At 52.4% G+C, this 18,742-nt stretch overlaps 1 protein-coding gene across 2 annotated transcripts in view; it reads left to right on the plus strand.

Annotated features, from left to right (window-relative positions):
• Nucleotides 1-18,604, plus strand: part of ADD1 (adducin 1) — a 75,605-nt gene extending 57,001 nt beyond the window's left edge. For both annotated transcript variants that reach the window (XM_082838615.1, XM_082838616.1), the window contains 6 exons: nt 3,087-3,338; nt 5,987-6,088; nt 6,763-6,852; nt 11,961-12,117; nt 14,532-14,630; nt 16,666-18,604. In XM_082838615.1, the coding sequence (XP_082694741.1) occupies nt 3,087-3,338; nt 5,987-6,088; nt 6,763-6,852; nt 11,961-12,117; nt 14,532-14,630; nt 16,666-17,030 (1,065 nt within the window). In that variant the 3' untranslated portion in view covers nt 17,031-18,604. The remainder of the gene's footprint in view (nt 1-3,086; nt 3,339-5,986; nt 6,089-6,762; nt 6,853-11,960; nt 12,118-14,531; nt 14,631-16,665) is intronic.
• Nucleotides 18,605-18,742: the final 138 nt, after the last annotated feature.

The following is an 18,742-nucleotide window of genomic DNA, read 5'->3' on the forward strand; positions in this document are numbered from 1 at the left end:
CTTCTCACTGAAATTCTTTGGACTTAGGAGAATGTTCATTGCTGGAAAGGGAGAGCTGGGAGTTAACTGCCTAGAAGTGATGGTCACAGGAGTAGATTTGATCAGTGAGGGAGGGGTGAACCTCCCATAACTTCTGCATTCATTTGCTCAGTAAGTGGGTTGCATTAACTGACCACCTAGTCTTGAGCCTGTAGCCGTGACCAGGACACAGTTCCTGCCCTCAGGGAGTTCATGGCCTAGTCAGGGAAATGGACAAACAAGTCCCGGATGCAGTCCGGCACCTGTGACGTGTGCACTGACGGAGCACGAAGGCAGCTGCAGGGCGGAGGGGGCGCGTGAGCCGGGACTGCTTCCAGGGAAGCAGCCAAGAGGAAGAAAGCCCACTGAGACGCTGAAAGAGGCAGGCCAGGACAGTGCAGTCTCAGGGAGGTCACACCCGGAGAAGGTTTGAGAGTGGGTGGTGATCGCTCAGGCATCTGTATCCGGAGTCCGATACCCCGAGGGGCCCGGCAAGGTGAGGAACGCTGGGGTGACCCAGGCTTACTGGCCCTTCTTCTGTCCTCTTAGCACTTTGACTTAGAACTTTGACGTTCACTGCGCTTATACCTAAAAGGTGGGGAGAGGGAGGGAGGAATAAAAATCAGGAACACCAGCCTGCCACATCTTGTGCACTCAGTACATTCTGGAAGGTGGAGAGAGAGAGAATTAAAATTAGTGACTCCAGTTTGATACGGGAGGAAGATAAAGGATGAAAGATTAATAAGTGAGATGACAGGAAGGGTGTTTTATTCAGTGCGCTTAACATGCACAGGTTATTTCTGACATTAGAAGGCTGTGTGGTTTATAAGAAGTAAAGTTGGATGGCGGTCACTGATGCCAGTCCCTGTTTTAATTTAACATTCTGATCAACTGTATGTGTTTGTTAATAATTGAGTAGGGTAGAGAATAGTTGAGGGTTCTCACACTATAAGGAGTAGGTCATATAAAGTCCATGAACATTTCTGACATAGAAAGTCAGAAGAAATGCTAGTTTGTTTCCCGATCAGGATGTCATTCCAGCTTCTCAAAGAAGGGATGAATCCATATTTTTAACTATAAGCCATATAGGAGGTCTGAGGGCTGAGTATTGCTTCTGATTTTGGTTTGGCATTTAAAGGAGAAGAATAAAGAGAAAGCCCATACCCCTCAGAATAAAATTTTGTGATGTCCTGGGTGGTTTATCCTGAAGTCATGGAGATTACTCAAGAGCCCCAGCTCTCTCAGCAAGAGGACACTTCAGTTAATAAGAACTGTATTTTTCTGAAGACAGTCTTTATAGCTGAGTGGTTATCTTTTATTGTTCTTCAGCAAAGCATGTTCATAAATGGAGAAGCTGCCAGTGCAGACATTTACGTGTCTTCCTGAGGGTAGTTACGGAACCAGAGTAAACAAAACAACAACCAACTCCATTCAGGGGTTATTACCACCCTTTCTTGAATGTATTAAGGGAGTGATTGGTAATAAAGGTGGTGACCCCCCATAGAGGGCAATCACCCAGAGGGGGAGAATTCCCGAATTGAGAGGAATGCTTCTACAGTACTTGGCAAGTAGAGCGCCGCCACTGACTCATCCTACGTGACTAGCCCTGTGTAATCCTTTCAAATCTTAATTCTCTCGTCATTCATTGTGAAGCTGCCATAAATGACCTGGTCGAGGTATGAAACTGGGGGTCAGGAGTCCAGGCACAGCTGAGCTCGGTCCTTGGCTTAGGGTCTCACAAGGCTGCAGTCAGGGTGTTGGCCTGGGCTGGGTTCTCATCAGAAGGCTCTACTGGTGGAGGATCCAATTCCAAACTCCTCACATCATGGGCAGAATTCATGTTCTTACAGCTCAGGAGTCATGGCAGCTTGCTTCTTCAGAGCCAGCGATGGGCAGAGAGACTTTCTCAAGACGGGTGCTACACTCTTATGTAACATATCCCATCACCTTTGCCCAGTTCTGCTGGTTTGAAGCAGGTCGCTGGTTCCCCTCACACTGCAGGGGAAGGGCTTTACAGGAGGTGGGGGCCTTTGGGGGCCCACTGTAATGTCTGTCCGTCACAGCTTCTGAATGCTCAGCTCTGGAGAGGAAGGATGAGTGAGACATCATCCTTGCCTTGGAGATGCTGTCTGTGGGCTATTAGCACGCAGGTGGGTCAGCACGGTGGGCTCAGTGCCGTTACAGAGGCGGGAATTAGTCGGGCAGGCGTTTTAAAGCACAGCAAATGGTCGTGAAACAGGGTTGAAGGTTAATGCAAATATTGTTACGTTCAGAAGTAAAGTAATTTCTCCAGGTACCAGTTGTCATGAGGTGTACTTGTTTGGTCTTCCTGAAAGATTTTCACTGTGACTTAACAGGTTAAAAAAAAATGTTAAGTAGGCTGATTAATATAACTTATACTATAACCAGCAGCAAGTAAACCCTGGTCTTTTAAATTTTAACTTTTTGTTGAGATATATATATATATATATATATATATATATATATGAATAGGAGAGAGTACCTGTTTAAGTGTTCAGTTTATTAATTTTTAAAAACTGAACACACTGTGTAACCAGCACCCATATCAAAAAAACAATACCAGCACCTCAGAACCTCGTACCCCCCTTTGAGTCTCTTACCCCATCCCAAGGGTGACTGCTGTGCATTCTTCTAACAGCAAAGATTCGTTTTGCCTCTTTTTTACTTTTTATAAATGGAATCATACAGTATATTCTTTCACATTTGGTTTCTTTCACTCAATACCGTATTTGTGAAGATTCACCCACATTTTGTCCTAGTAATATTCTCATTGCCGTGTCATGCTCTGCTGTGTGAATACACCACCGTTCATCCATTCTACTGTTGATGGACTTTTGGGTTTTTCTGCTTGGGGCTTTGGGAATAGTGCCGCTGTTAGCATTTCCATACCTGTCTTTTGGTGAACATATTTGCGTTTCTCCTGGGCGTGCATGTACATAGGGTGTGCATATAGTCAGCTTTTGTAGATATTTCCACACAATTTTCCAAAGTGAAACTCTTGTTTTCAGATCTGAAATATTGACTGTGTCTCTCTCTCTGGCCCCTAGGGTTACAGAACTGGCTACCCTTATCGATACCCTGCTCTGAGAGAGAAATCTAAAAAATACAGCGACGTGGAGGTTCCTGCCAGTGTCACAGGTTACCCCTTTGCGAGTGACGGTGATTCGGGCACTTGCTCTCCTCTCAGACACAGTTTTCAGAAGCAGCAACGAGAGAAGACAAGATGGCTGAACTCTGGCCGGGGTGACGATGCTTCTGAGGAAGGGCAGAACGGAAGCAGTCCCAAGTCGAAGACTAAGGTGTGGACGAACATTACACACGATCACGTGAAACCCTTGCTGCAGTCTCTCTCGTCCGGTGTCTGCGTGCCAAGCTGTATTACCAACTGCTTGGTCTGTGCCTACCTTACTGTTCATAGTTAGATGATGTAGAGCACGTCTGGCAGCTGGGGCTTCGGAGGCTTTGGGAACCTGGCCCTCTGACCCGGGGCTAGGCGAGCCTTCCTCAGTAACCTTCCTTAGCCTGAACCCAGACCCACTTTCGCATCAGATATAATTCAAGTAATACTGTCTGCTTGAAACTGCTTAAGATATGTTGTTCCTCTGCAGTCATTCCAGCATTACCTAACTCCGTACACAGCAAAAATGCTACATAACTTACATGGATTAACCTAAAAGTAGGAGCTGTCATTCAGTTCAAATTGTATTTGAAGAATCTTTAATACTTCAGGACAAAAAGATGGGTGAAGCATAACCTCTTACTTTAATGTCGTAAACTCAGCTGTTTCTTTAAGTCACTAACTTAAGTCTGTTCTTTAAAGTCTTAGTGTTTTCTTAAGCAGTTTTCCCTCGTGGCTCATGGGCATCTTCTCAGCTGACCCTCGTCCTTTCTCGTTAGCCTCCTCCCCTGTTTGCTGTCCCAAAGCCTCCGAACGCTCTCAGCCAGCTACTTTCTGCATGGACTGTTGCATGTGAGTAGACGGCCATAGTGGAGAGTCTTCTGACTCCTGCTGGGAGTGGCATGACCCAAGTGCAGCCAGGCTATCCGCAGGCACCAGCAACAGGCGCTGAGGCGAGCTTCGTGTCAGGAGTAACGCTGCCCTGAACGCTACTCTGCCGTCTGGTGCTCAGACGTCCCTGGGCAGCGCTAGACCTGGACAGGCCACTGGCCCCTGCATCAGAGTAGGAGAGGCCCTCAGTGGAGCCTCTTGTGAAGAGACGGAGGCTGGGACGCACGTGTCTCTGCATGATTAGTTCCGTAGGAGTTGAGGAGAGATCAGCCTAGATGTGCTGAAACAGGACACCAAGTAAGCAAAGCGGGCCTTCCTGTTTCCCTTGTAACAGTGCTTTTGCTTTATAGATTTATTTAAAAGAAATAAGTTCTGTCTTCCCCAGGTGGTTCTGGTGTTTTCCTGATGCACAGTTGTTGAGACAGCCTCTGTGCTCCTAAGGAAACGTGTCACGTGGCAGAGACTCTGCGTGAATATGGCCGGGGTCGGTCGGTGTTTGAGCCCGTCTCCCCTTTCCTGCTCCCTCTCACCCACTTCCTCTCTCTCCCCCTCTGTCCCTTATTTTCTTTTTTCATTTTATTTTTTTAGTTTGTAACTTATTTCACTTGTTAAAGAGAGTGGGCCTAAAAACAGCTTCTGCTGACCACATACATATGTAGTGCTGAATTGCTGTGATGAATTTTTCCAAAGTGTATGTGTAGCAGCAGCTTTGAGCCTTATTTACTATTAGCGTGAAAAAAATATTAAATTGCTTTAGGTATTTTAGTCACTGTGTACATTGAAGGGGAGACTTTGTTCAACTTTTAAATTTGTTTCTTACTGTTCTGGAGTAATACGAATTCCATGCGCTGTTTTCAGGTTGGTATATTAATTTATAATAATTATTCTTAAGTTTTCAAACTTGTTCAATCTTCTGAGGTTGTTGTTTTAATGTTTTAACTAAAAATTATTTTTAATAAGAAGCTGGAGTTATTTCTATCTGAGGAGATAAAGCGTCAGTGAGTATCTCGCAGCTCATGCCCATCCCACGCTGCCTTCACAGCGGCCCAGCATTGGACGATTTTGCTGCTTTCTTTAAAGTCTCGGTTTATGGCTATCTTATTGCCTCTTGAAAATATTCTGAAAGGCATAACATTTGCTCTCTACGATGGGCTTGTTTTAGTGTTCAGTGCCTACTCATGCCTAAGAATTAGAATTTGATTAAAAATCTCATACTTGATTGGAGGTCCGAAAAAAAAGTACGCATGAAAGGTGCAGCATGCTGATATAACACGCACTGGTGTCTAAAACAGCCTTCCAGGAAGGGTTCATGAGCGCTTTAAGTTCGTTTGGGACATTTTTGTAACACTCAAAAGTATTAATTATATAAAGTGTTTGACATCACCAAACTCCTCCGCAGGTAGCTACTGTATAAGTCTTCACACAGTAATCTTCTTGGCTTGAAATAGCTACGCAAACAGTACATTCTGGTGCGGTAGTGTATTTTAATGCAAAACTTTGGTGATGCCCACTCTTGCCTCACCGCACAGAGTCTCCCCTCACCTGGACAGCAGCATCACACCGCTTCTCATGACCCTGTCATCTCATGCTTCCAGCCGGCTTTGGTGTTGAGGACTCTCGGAGTGGTGAACCAGTGTGCTCTGAAGGGTCCCCCACGGCTTGTCCGAGGGAGTCATGGGGCATAGCTCTGTCGTCAGCCCGTGTCGCGCCCTAGATGTCAGCTGGGCACTCTGGCTGGCACTTGCCAGTCAGTCACAGCTCTGGCTTCCAGCATTACTGGTTTCCAGCCACTGCAGTGACCCAGGCGTGTGGTCATTGGTTCACTCTCTGTGAAGTTCGGTGCATGACCAGATGTGAGAGGAGTTGGACAGACTGGATGCTGCGGTGTCACTTACTGTTGTCACGATTCTGACTTTTCAACTGTCCTTGCTATTACAGTGGACTAAAGAGGATGGACACAGGACTCCCGCCTCTGCCGTCCCCAACCTGTTCGTCCCACTGAACACCAACCCGAAAGAGGTCCAGGAGATGAGGAACAAGGTGTGCACCGACTGCCACCAGCAATCGGTGGAAGCTGACATGTGTGCGGGAGGAGGCAGCCCTGGGTGGGGCAGGAGGCCTGCGGCTGCAGGGGGAGAGGGTGTAGCTCCAGGAGGACCTCTGCTGCCACCACGTGACTGCCGAGGTCCTCCCTTCACACTGCTTTGCTGCCGTGCTGACGAAGTGCAGTGGCAGTGCGTGAGCAGCAGACGCTTTGGCCCTCGTTGTTGAACCAGCACCTGCTCACATAGCAGGGCAGAATTGAGGGTGCAGAGCCTGTTCCTGGCAAGAACAGCCTTTGCCCCCTGCCTTGCAGGGTTCATTTGAAGAGTTAGAAGGTTTGGTATATTGGAACGTGAGATCCACCAGTGTTCACAGTGTCAATAAAGATGGGCACACAGGGGGTGCCTCCCCTCAAGTTAGTGAGTTCAGTGAGGTCTGTGCCTGCCGAAGTCGTCTGGAAGGGGCCCTCCATCTCCTCAGACCCATGAATTACTAATCGGGCTGGACCAGCACCGTTAAGCGGGCACGGTGGTCACGCAGGACCCACTGGGGTGCAGGGCAGAACAGAATAGCAGCTTGTGCTGGGGGCCCAAGAGCACAAACGGTGACTTTCAGCCACAGCGAGGTTTCTCTGTACTGTTGATGTGTGTTTCCCTTCTTGCCATCCTCAGATTCGAGAGCAGAACCTACAGGACATTAAGACCGCGGGCCCCCAGTCCCAGGTGTTGTGTGGTGTAGTGATGGACAGGAGCCTCGTCCAGGTGAGAGCTCAGAATGTCTCTGACGGTAGTGGGTGGTGGCTCTAATGACTGCCTGCTCCAAAATTATTCTTAAGTTGGGAGAGAATGACTATGAGGTAAGTGTCCTAGGCAACCAGTTTTCTTTGTTCAAAGTCTTCATGATAAGAAGTAACCCAGCCACTTTTCCTTGAGTGGTAGACCAAGCATAAGCATGCCCAGGGCCGTGTCCCCCTCCAGCCCAGCTCCACATCGTGCATGCCTGGCTCAGGGCCTGGGTTCGCCCGGTGTTAGCGGTGAACTGTGTACAACGCTGGAAGAGGGTGGGTGTCGTGGACCTTGGTTCTTGCATAGATTTCTGTCCACAACAAAGTGCTGCTTGGGGAAAAGTGCAGAGGGTTCCTGTAAATGTGGTCCACATTTACACGCATTTCTGTAAAAGGATTGTACCTCATGGCACATTGCAGATAATTGTGTAAGTAGTTATCTCTGAAAATGAAGTTGCCACCGAATGTTTTAAACATGACTCACCGGGGTTGGTGATTGTTGTTGCATTTTCTGACGTTGGCCAGCTGTGGTCCTGGTTCTGTGGCCCGTGTTTGCACGTTGCACCGCCATCACCGCTGCATTGCTGTGGACGGCTGTCCCGCTGCATGCTCTCAGCTGGCTCCATCCTGTGCTCTCGTTGATGTTCCACAGCCGGGCCTGGTGGGCTCTGACGACTCAGTTTACTGTTGCAGGACGCGCCCCTCTCTGACTGTACGGAAACAATCGAAGGGCTCGAGCGTACAGAGCAGACCTTTAGTCCCGCTAAGTCTGTCTCTTTTAGAAAGGTACTCACCGCCCCGTCCTCAGCTACCTGTGGGCACACCCTGCTCTTTACCCGCCCCGCCCCCACCCGTTGCTCTCGCTAGGTATTGTCTTAGGTACCGCAGGAGCTTTAAACGGATCTCTCAGTTATTTGTGAGATCGTCCAAAAGGTTCTGTTCTGCTTCTTTAAATACAGCATTTTGTATGAGGTTATTTTTACAATTTTTAGCATTTTTACGTTGTGCTGAGAAATGGCTGATCTTAGGGATGTTTCTGAAGTTCTGCATGTGACTTTGGTTGGTGCATGCTTTGGGGATTGAGGAGCTTGCCTTTTCCAAGGTGCCAACTGCAGAAGGCTCACGGGTGGGCCACGAGCGTGTCAGCTCCCCCGCGAGACCTTCCGCCTTCGCTTCTCAGCTGTGACCGTGGGTGCAATGAGCGTGGCAGTCAGAGGTTGTAGGATTGAAAGATGTCGTTTCAGAGGGATGGGAAATGAAACAGGACAGTCTTTGCCAGCCCTTGTTGAGGAAATGTATTTTTACCTTAAAAAAATAGAAAATTAAAAAAACCTAGATTGTTTTAAATGTTGCAAGGGGGAAGAAATACTTATGAAAATTTGAAGCCCAGAATTGTAATTTCTCTGTGTACGTGGGTGCCTGACATGTACAGTAGGTGGAAAATGTATCTGGTGTAACTTGCCCAGGTGGAAGGAAACCCTCTACACACTCAGGCTGCTGGTGTGCAGAGCCAGGGTGGCTGCCCACGTGGCTGAGTGTCTTAGTGGTGTGTACCCTGTGTTCAAAGGGAATTTTCAGGGTCTCTTTTGATTAATACACCCCCAGTGAGAGGCAAATATCATTTTATCAATGTTCCCATTGCCAGAGAAATCAGATTTGCACTAATGATCCTATATTCCTGTCTGGAAGCCCTGCTGATAAAATTTTCTTGCACATTTATATATTAATTCAATGGGCCCCATTTTTCCTTGTCCTTAGAGTGTACTTCCAGCTGCCATTCTTAGAGGAACTGCTCAGAGCAGGGGAGAAAGATGGCTTCTTACCCCTGGTGCTTGTTTCTCATGTTGCTACTTTGGACCAGAAGCTGTTGTGATCTTGTTAGTTCATAATTCTTTCTCTCAGATGCGTCCAAGTGTGTTGAGTCCATGACCCCAGGGTGCTTACTGTGAAAGCCCCAAACCACCTCCAGCTTTGTGGGCTCGAGCCAAATTCCTAGCCATTGCTGTGCAGTCTCTCCGGCATTACACTGCACTTGGTGGTTTCTGCGTGCTGCTGTGAGGGCTGTCTGCAGGGTGGGCCGGGGAGCTGCACTGGAGGGAGCTCTCGTGGCTCCAGTTACAGTCTGGCTCTCGCTCTGCCGAGTGGTGTTCGGATTTGGGGGCGCGTCACAGTCACCTGCGACCGCTTCCCGAAGTGGTGTACGTAGGGCCCCCCTCACGCCTGGCTGGGAAGTTGAGAGTCTGTGGGAGTGAGACTCGTGGAGATTGCGGCGTCCTCCCCGCAGCAGATCTGAGCAGCGTGCCGCTGTGAGTGCCGTGTCCGGTGCGGTTAGCCGAGGAGACTGCTCCCAGCTGGGGGGATGTCGACATCCCCGGACACAGGCTTCTGTCCCTGGTTTTCCTCCCCCATCCTCCTGGCGCTCGCGTTCGCAGCCTTGGTCGTCTTCCTGCGGCGGGTGTCTCCCTCCAGCGGTGAGAGTGTGCTTTGACTCCACCAGCGTCCTGGGCTGGGTCTGTGTCCACATCCTTTCGTGTGGACCTCAAGTGCAGATGGCGTTACTCCTGGAACATGGCACTGCTTGCTGGCGAGTTGAGTTCTAACTCGACCAGGGAAGGACTGGGCTTGTTAATGTCCTAAACGCGTCCTCTTCCCGGTAAGGCAAGTGTATGGATACTTGCTGCCCGTTTGAGAACTTGAGGAACAGGTGTTTGGGACTCGGGAAGTTGGGGCTTTTCTGGAAGGACTTTGCTTTGCCTCCATCTCTCCCTCATGGTGATAGCTGTTCACACAGGGCAGGGGGTGTCTTCTGACGGAGGAGGGGCAGTGCGTCGCCAGCCACACCCTGACACTCCGGTTCTGAAAGGAACGCTGAGCCCTGCTGCAGGTGCGCTTGGCTCCAGTGCCGCACAAGCCAGCATGCAGCCCTCTGGACCTCATCACGACTGAATCGAGTCGTTAGAGACCAGGGTGGGAAAGTCTACGCCGAAAGTTGTCCAGCGCGGGGGAGAACTCTTGTGCGATTTGTGTAGCGTAAGCTTCCCTGTTGGTGCGTGTGCCTGCAGCCACCTGCCGCATGGTAGAAATGCAAGGAGGCCTGCGGCCCAGCTTGTGGACTTGCCTGGTGCACTTGGTGTTGAGCATCTAGTGTGTGTGTGGCCCGGCACCTGGAGTGTAAATTCAAACCTGAGTAGGTTTTGCAGGTGAAAACCTGATGCTCAGAGAGGTCAGGGCACTAGACCAGATTTGCACAGCTTCGGAGCTGGAGCTGTTATCCCACACAGGTGGTGTCAGTCGGGGCAGACGTAGTTGCTGGGCGTCTGTCCTGCTTAGAGCCCGTGGTGGTGGCTCCAAGTGACGGCAGCAGCGAGAGTCTCCGCGGGGCCTGCTGGCGGGAGCAGCCGCTGCGCGTCCTGGTTTCTCGGCCTCGGTTGCTCCACAGCGGGCCTGCGTCCCTCTGCATCTCAAGCGTATCTGTGTCTCCTTCCCTCCAAATAGCAGGGTCCCTGTGTCCCTGTATCTGTTAAGAGCTGGTCTGGAAGGCAGCTCGGCCCTCGGCTGAGGAATCTGGAGGAGGGAGCTCCCTGCTGGTGGGGGCAGGAGCCGGCCATGCTGCACCTCGAGGGCCAGGTGTTCCAGACAGAAAGGACCTTGCTCGACCACAGGGCATCTCCGTGGCAGTTGACTGAACATTTGATTTAAGTGATGTAAACATTTCTCTGAAAGCTCGAATCTCCATCTCATTTTACGGTGATACCAGGATGCAAACGCAGTTCCCTAGTTGCCGTAGATCCTAGAATGTTAGTGCTCAGCACGTCTTAGCTGTGGTCAGCCCGGCAGGCCCCTCTTGAGGCCTGTAAAACAGGCCCGTGGACAGGAAGGGGCTTGTCTTAGGCCACAGAGCTAACTCGTGGCAGACGAGGATCCGATCCCTGTCCGGGGAGGCTGGGCTACTTCTGAAGGAAAAGCCAGTCGACCTGGGGTCGGGCCCGCTCAGAAGGAGCCCCCTCCCCATCTAGGCAGCTGACTCCCGATCTCGAGGCTCTCTGAGCACAGGCTGCGGATTTCAGCCTTTTCCTTCTCTCCCCTGGGGTCCGTGTCGCTGGACAGTGACTGCTCAGCCCAGGTTCCCAGGGGAGCAGTTGGCCGGTGGGCTGAATTTCCTGGGACTCGGCCTGGCCCTGTCTCTCGTGCACGTCGCTGGCACGCCCTCTCCCTCTGGGGTTCGCCCACCGAGGAGAGCGCTGCCGGGCCAGGCCTGGCATCGAAATGATTGTGGGTTCTCCCGTTTTCACTGGCTTTCAGGAGTTCTCATTAAGTAATGGGCACGTGCTTGGGTGCTGGTTAACTTTCTCAAAACTCAGCCCCAGAGGGTGTGGGGGCCAAGCTGGCGAGCTGCGGGGCACCGAGCTGTGCTGGGCAGGCGAGGGTGGGCGGGCGTAGCGCCCGAGGGCTGCCCGCTGCTCCCTGCCTGTGCGGCCTGGCTGCGTTGGCCTCCTCCTCGAGGGCCGGGCCACCTGTGTGCTTCGCTTTGCTTAAGCTTTCTTTTTTCTTTTGTATAAATTCTTACACTTTTCCAAATTCCTCAGACAAGCGCTGGTGTTTTGTGACATTCTGTTATCTCTTAATGTTTTGCGGTAAGTTAACAGGATCTAGCTACAAATCAAATGCACAGTCAAAAGGACAGAACTTTTCTGTGCTCTTAGAGCATGAGCACCTCTCCGAGCACACCCATCTGAGTGTTGTGGTCATGACGTTTTCTCATTTGGGAGGAGGGTAGTCGACTTTAAAAGTCCCCTTTTCCATCCATCCCTGTCTGTCTGTGAGGGGATGGGCCTCTCCCTGGGGTGCTCTACACACTAGATCTGCACGTTGGTGCCTTTGCTTCTGAAATCTGAAGGACTTTCCTAGGAGTCTCTCCCCAGCTGCATGTGTTGCTCAGTCTTCTACTGCTGAAGGCTGCCGCTCAGCCTGAGCCTCAGGGCCTCTCAGGGATGTGTGTGCGCCCCGCCCCACCCTTGCCCGGGAGGAGGGACAGTCCTGGAGCGGCAGGGCTCTTGTAGACCAGCCGTCCCTTTCTGTCTGCAGGGCGAGCTGGTGACAGCCTCCAAGGCCATCATTGAGAAGGAGTACCAGCCCCACGTCATCGTGAGCACCACGGGCCCCAACCCCTTCAGCACGCTCACCGACCGCGAGCTGGACGACTACCGCAGAGCGGTGGAGCGCAAGCACAGGGGCCCCGAAGGTGAGCAGCCCCGTGGGTCCTGGGTGCAGGAGGAGGCAGGAGGACGTGCTCCGCGGGCTCCTCTATCCTGGGCCGACTGTAGGTGGCCATGGAAGATAAGCGCAGCATGCCATTCCGTGCGTTCTGCTCTGCTCCCGGAGAGAGCGGAATAGAGCAGTCTGTTGCCAAGAACAAGGCCGCGTGTGGCGGAGGCCGGCCGGGGTCTGTGACCTGCGCCCCTGCACGCAGTCTCCTCCCACCTTCATCTCCAGCTGAAGTCACGGCTTGGAGTTTTCTGACGGACTCCTTTTCTCCATAAGCCCGAGAGCTCCCTGGCTGGGCGTGGTCACAGGCCCCGGGGACAAGCGAAACCCTGTGAAGGGTGTGGCCAATGCTGGTGCAGCCTTTGTTTCTCTCGGTAGCTCACTGACATAGGAGGTCATATTTTTGCAAAACATGTTGGGACTATTTTACAACAAAGGAAAGTAAACGGCTCTGAGAGCCAGAACCTCTGGGAGCAGCTTGTTTCAAACTTCAGGGTTTTTTTTTAACATCTTTATTGGGGTATAATTGCTTTACAGTGGTGTAAACTTCAGGTTTTTAAAAGCACATCCAGACATTTTGAGAACTAAGAGAGAAGCCAGCCTCCCACTGCCTCTGACACGAAGGCTCAGTGGGTCTGAATCACTGTCCCTGAGTGCCCTGGGTTGGTTACCACGAAGACCCTGGGGCACGACGTCCCCTCCAGGAAGTTCATGCTGCTGTCCCCGGGACCTTAGTATGGACCACGCTTCTTCCTCTTGGGAGCAGCCCTCCTGGAATGGAAATCCCACAGTTACCCTCCAGGTCGATGGGGGACCATCCTGGGAACTATTCCTGCTTCAAACGCAACCTCTGATTTGCCCCAATTTAACTTTTTTTTTAGTCTTGTTTTAGACCGATTACATAATGCATCACATAGCTGCTATTGGAATTTGAGTTGTGCAAAAAAACTGCTGCTGAATTGTTTTTCAGTGTGTTACACCATCACTGCCTGTCACTTGGTTATATATGCATTAAAATTAAGGCTTGCTGCACATAGATTCAGAGTGAGCCTGATCTTCTGGTCACAGCACTGATTCTGATCATCTCCTGAGCGGTGCATGCAGCCCTGCAGAAAGCTCTGTCTGAGCTGTGGCCATAATTACTTGCCTTAGAGTAAGAACTGGTGTGTGGGCCTGAGCTATTGGTCCTGTAGCCTAATCCCAGTTCCTGGGCACATATATGTGTGTCTTCCCTTTGGACTCAGACCCTTCCAGTGTCTGGGAAACCTGGATTTTTTGTTTGTTTGTTTGAGTTAAACCACAAGATACAAATATTTCCTCTATATGTGAGGCTCCCTGAGGAGTGATGTCACAGCAAGTGAGTGGATGTGGATGGGGACAGCTGTGATCATGCTGTGCGATCACAGAGCTGTCAGCAGTGGGAGTGGCAGCCAGGGGCCACTGCCAGGAAAGCCCTGCCCAGCACTGGTGCTGGCTCTGGGCGCGGCGTGGGGGGCGGGCAGTGTGTGCCGCAGTGATCGCAGGCTGTCTGCGAGGCAGCATCTCAGGCACGAGGAAGAAAGCCCCTGGCCTTTGGCTGCTTTTCCGGCTGAAGGAATTTGTTCACTCAGGCAGGAGGTGTGAATGCCTCTGCTTAGAGACACCTGGCTTCAGGAAGGGAGCTGCAGGCTTGGGGGACTTGGGGAGGCAAGTTGGTCCGAAGCTATTAACATGAAAAGTTTCAATGAGAGAAGGAGATTTAAGGCATTAAGATAATACTGGTATATATTTTTCCCTAAATGAGAGGTGGACTTGGAATCTTCTGGGTCCTGAGTCCTACCTAGTTCTTGTAATTTTTCCTCTGGTCCTTAGCATACTTTACTATAGAAAATAGAAATACGTGTTACAACTGCCAAGTTTAAATTATTGGTAGAAAATGCTCTAAATAACAAATTAAAACCAAGGTCACACTCCTGTAATGTTGCCTGAGGTGGCAAGTAGGGCGAGGGTGCTTGGGACCCTGGGCTCTTGCCCAGCAGTGGGAGAGGCAGGATGGTGAGGACATGGGGAGGGGCCCCTCACTAGAGGACAGGCGGGGGGTCACGGGTCACAGCCCGTCACAGAGGCAGCTCTGGCAGATTCTCAAACCGAGATCCACAGCCCAGTCAGGAGTGGCTTCCTTTGTCCTCTTGGGTAGGGATGGGGAAAAGGTTGAGGCCAGCGGCTGCGAGCCCTTCCCTTCTTGGGCTCTTGCTTGCGGCCTGAGCAGCGCCCCCGCCCCCCCCCCCCGCCCTCCCCGAGGCAGCCCGATGGGCAGGGCGGGAGGGCCCGTCCGCCCAGGAGGGGGCGAGGGGAGGCCCGCCGTGTCCAAAGGCCTTCACCGTGCTCTTTCCGCCCTCTGTGCACCTGCAGAGAATCTGGACGAGACTAGAGAAGACAAAGAAGAGAGCCCTCCAGAGCCCCCTGCTGCCCCCCACGCTCCCCCGAGCGCCCCCATCAAGCTGGAGGAAGGTGAGCCCTGGGGTGGAGGTGGGTGTGCGGCTGCCCCGTGTGGGAGGGTGGTGCACGGCCGCCCGGGGCGGCATTGCCAGGAGGGGCCGAACTTCGTGGCTTTGTGTAAGAAAAGCAGCTGAGTGTGGCAGTAGTTGAACTGACACGTAACAGCCGAGTGCGTTTGCATGGAAACCAGTACATCGTCCGCTCTGAGCTTGCCCAGCCTCCTCTGCTCCCGTGTTGGTTCTGTCCGGGGTGACTTGAGGCAACACAGATTCGTTAGCGTGACGTCACAGGTGGGAGGACAGTTGTTGGGGATCGGAACCTGCCTTCATTCACGATGTCAGTTTTGCCCACTGCTTGCACGTTTCCTAAACCTTCCTGTGCTCCGATCAGCCCCGGAAACGTTCTCTGTTGTGTCTGGGCCACAGGGCTGCATTCTTTGGCCATATTTCCCAGTCCGTGGAGAGTGCCCGCCTCCCCTGGCCTCTCAGACCATCCACCGTGTTTCTGTGACGTGTGGCCTGCGTGTCTGTCCCTCGGTCTTGTACGTTGTGCTTCCCGTGCCTGTCGGGAGCCTGTGGCCCACCTCCTGCCCTTTTCTGTGTCCACAAGAATGGCCTGGCCATTCTCCTTCTGTAACCCGATGGCTGTGACTGAATGCATAGATTCTCTACCTGTGCTTTTCTCTTCCTGTGGCTGCGTTACAAACAGGAGGTGGATGTGCTAAAGAGTACCTGTTACCATAGTAAGTACCGCCTGCTGCCTGGCCCTCTGCTGTTTAATTGGAATTCCCCTGTGCTTTGCCTCATTCCTCTGCTTCTTTGTTGCTTATTAATTTTTGTTTTTTGTTTATTCAAAATAAAAACAAAGGCCCTTCTTCTACCCAGTTCCTCCATTCTGGGCAGTGGCCTTCCTGGAAGGGGCTGGGTCCCCCTGAGCTGTGCGGTGGGCAGCCTGTCCTCGAGTCCCCCAGGGCCGAGGTGGCACTGCTCCAAGCACTCTGGGTCTCAGAGGTGTCAGAAGGACCACGTGGTCCTGCTGAGCCTTCGAGACAAGTCTAACGTAGACTCAGGCTGGGATTTTGCCACCTGCTGCACGGGGTCGCATGTGTTTGGATCTCTGCTTAAACTGGGTGCTTAAGCTTAATTTGAGGGGGTGGAAGAGTGACATTTAGTGCTGTTTTCCCAATGTGACATTTGTCAGATGGTCAGAGTTCCCCTGAGCACCCACAGGCCACCTCTGCATGCTTCGCGGAGTGAGTCCTAACTGCTCCCGCCCAGTCCCGTGCAGCCGCGCCTCCGCAGCTCAGCCCAGCCTCTGGTCACCTCCGGGCGTTTGGCTAGATTTCCAGGCACTGAAGGTTTGCTGTTGCCTAACCTGCCAGTGGCTGGTACCTTGGTGGACTATTTTAAAAAATCTACCAAACTGGTTTCCCCCAGGGTCAGTGTAGAAACCAGTCCTCAGGCTGTTTCTTTAAAGTAAGTTCCATTTGGTTCTTTTATGTTTCCATGTTCAAATTGTTAAGGGGGCTTGAATTTTTTGTCCCTTCCCTTAGCGTTCATCTCTTTTTTAACTCTCCAGCCTAAAATGGCCTTTGTTTGGTGTTGATGTTGGTCTGGGAATCAGCTCGTAGTTTTCTACCAGCTGCCGCAGCTTTACATAGTTGTCTCCTTGGGGGAGACCAGGTGTCATGGATACAAATTTAGGCTTGATTTCAGGATTACTAACACGTGTCCTTTAAAAGCGTTCAGGTGTTTAGCGCAGACGTTGCAATACTGAAAATGTTTCCACTTGCCTTCGTCACCGTCTCTGTGACCGGGGACCGAAGCCCTGGGACGGTGTCTGGCTTTGTCAGCACGTTGTCCATGAGAAGGAGCTAAAAACCACCCTGAGGTTGAGCCCCCGTTTTGCACTGTAAGCTGCAGCCAGCCTGAGGCAGAGTAGATCCTGCTGACAGCTTCTCAGTCTTGTTTGGTGCAGGGCGCTGGCCATCCCCCTTGGAGGTCCAGGCAGTCGCCCTCTAACCCCGCCTCTCCCACCCCTCCCCCAGACCTGCCGCAGGAGCCGGCTTCGGGAGACAACAGCGATGCCGCCACCTTCACGCCGACTCTCCCTGACCTGTCCCCTGAGGAGCCTTCAGAAGCGCTCTGCTTCCCGACACTGGAGGAGGAGGAGGAGGAAGAGGGGCTTTGTGAAGCCGGGGGCCCTCCAGGCCCCACCAGGTCCCCTTCAGCGGCCATCCCTGAGCCAGTCACAGCCCAGGCGGCTGACGAGGCCGCCGCCCCGGCTGCCGAGGAGGGGGCTGCTGTGGACCCTGGCAGTGATGGGTCTCCGGGCAAGTCCCCCTCCAAAAAGAAGAAGAAATTCCGCACTCCCTCCTTCCTGAAGAAGAGCAAGAAAAGGAGTGACTCCTGAAGGCCCTTCCTGCACAAACCGATGCCACCAGGCTGTCCCCGATTGTGTCTTGTGCCCTGTCTTCTTGTGTAATGGAATGCAAAAGGCCCACCCCCGCATAGCTAGCGCTCCCCTCGCGGCGTGACCAAATCCCCACGGAGACCGGTGCTAACCTTGTGCGCGCGCAGCGGCCAGGCTGGCAGCCTCAGGTGCTGGGGGAGACTTGGTCTCTGCGTCCACCTCCGAGCCCTGCCCTGCAGGGACCAGCACCTCGGCACATCTCATGAGCCCTTCGGGGACACGCTGTCCCCAGGGGCTTAGCTAAGTCCGGGTTCTGGCTGGGTCGGGGGTGGCCCTGCCAGCTCTGGCCTCCACCGCTCTTGCTGTCCTTCTCTTGTGAAGTAATCTGCGGCCCACCTCTGCTAGGCTCCCTTCAGCCCGAGGTCTCGGGTGACTGCATCACACCTGTAACTTCTTGCTGGCATTATCTGCTCAGTGATCTCATTTGTTCGGATACACAAAGCCTTGGTCCTGTGAGAACACTCGTGTCCCCGCCAATGGCCCAGGCCACTGTGGCGGACTTTTTGAGAGGTGGGTTTGGGCTGAGCCGGCAGTCCCAGCAGCGGACGGGCCTGTGTACACCCAGGTAACCTATGCATGGTCTCACCGGCCCCCCCGCGGCCAAAGCCAGACTTGGGGCTCCGTTCCTTACTCACTGGGGGCGCTCGATTCCCTGTCATAGGGAAGGTGCATCAGGAGGGGAAGAGTGCTTTCTAGATGTTCTTTCAGAAAGTCTGCAGTTCACCCTACACACTGTGAGCGAACGGTCTGCGTTGTGCTTCGTTTTCTCCCCAGGGCCTGTGGCAGAGCGCAGCAGGGCTCCACGCGCTGTCCTGGGGGGTCTGCTCTTAACCGCGGCTCGGCTCGGCCTGGAGGGTACCCTCACTTTGACAGAAGGCAGTTCGGGGTAGGAGTTGGCCCCAGGGGTCCCACCTGACGCCCTGTGCAGTCACTGGTGGAGCCCACCTCCTGCCCTCCAGCGCCACGGTGAATTTCACTGCACTCACATCCCTGGAAGATAGCGGCTAGCTGCTTAGTGGGAACTAGTGGGTGGCCAGGTGTCTCTTCGACAGTGACCTGTCCCAGGAGCTCCAGTGCCAGCCTGTCTCCCAGACAGGTCCCCAGGAGGGGGGAGGGGCCCTCGGGGGACCCAGTGCCCGACGTGGGCTCAGGTCCCACACACTCGACACCCAGGCAGGACCTGAAGCGGCTGCATGGCGCTGACCTCTGCTTCGAGCTTACTGGCAGGCAAGCCACTTCTCTCCTGTGTATCGTTCCATTGCCAAGATGGTGGTAGAGCTCTCCACCCTCACCCTGCACCTCAGTTAACCATGGGCTCTTCCTTTCATCCCTTCTTCTGACCCCAGGTATGCAATGACTTTAATTTCATTTTTGTAGTTTAACTCTTTGTATTACAACATGAAGTTTAGTTGCATATACAGACACAGGCTTGGGAGGACCACTTCTACAGCCTTTCTTCATTGTAACACGTTTTACTCACAAATAAAATTCTTTAAGCAGTTTCCTTGTCTAAACTTGGGAAGCAGTCTTGCATCTTAATTCCTTTTCTTTGTTCCTTTAAAATAGGACTTCAGAAGTTTATCTTATGTTCTAAAAAAAGATCCCACGCAGTTTGTCACTTTGGACCACGGAGGACTCTCTATCTGGAAGTG

The sequence above is a fragment of the Leucopleurus acutus genome (genome assembly GCF_964270905.1).
Source record: "Leucopleurus acutus genome assembly, chromosome: 4".
Lineage (NCBI taxonomy): Eukaryota > Metazoa > Chordata > Mammalia > Artiodactyla > Delphinidae > Leucopleurus > Leucopleurus acutus.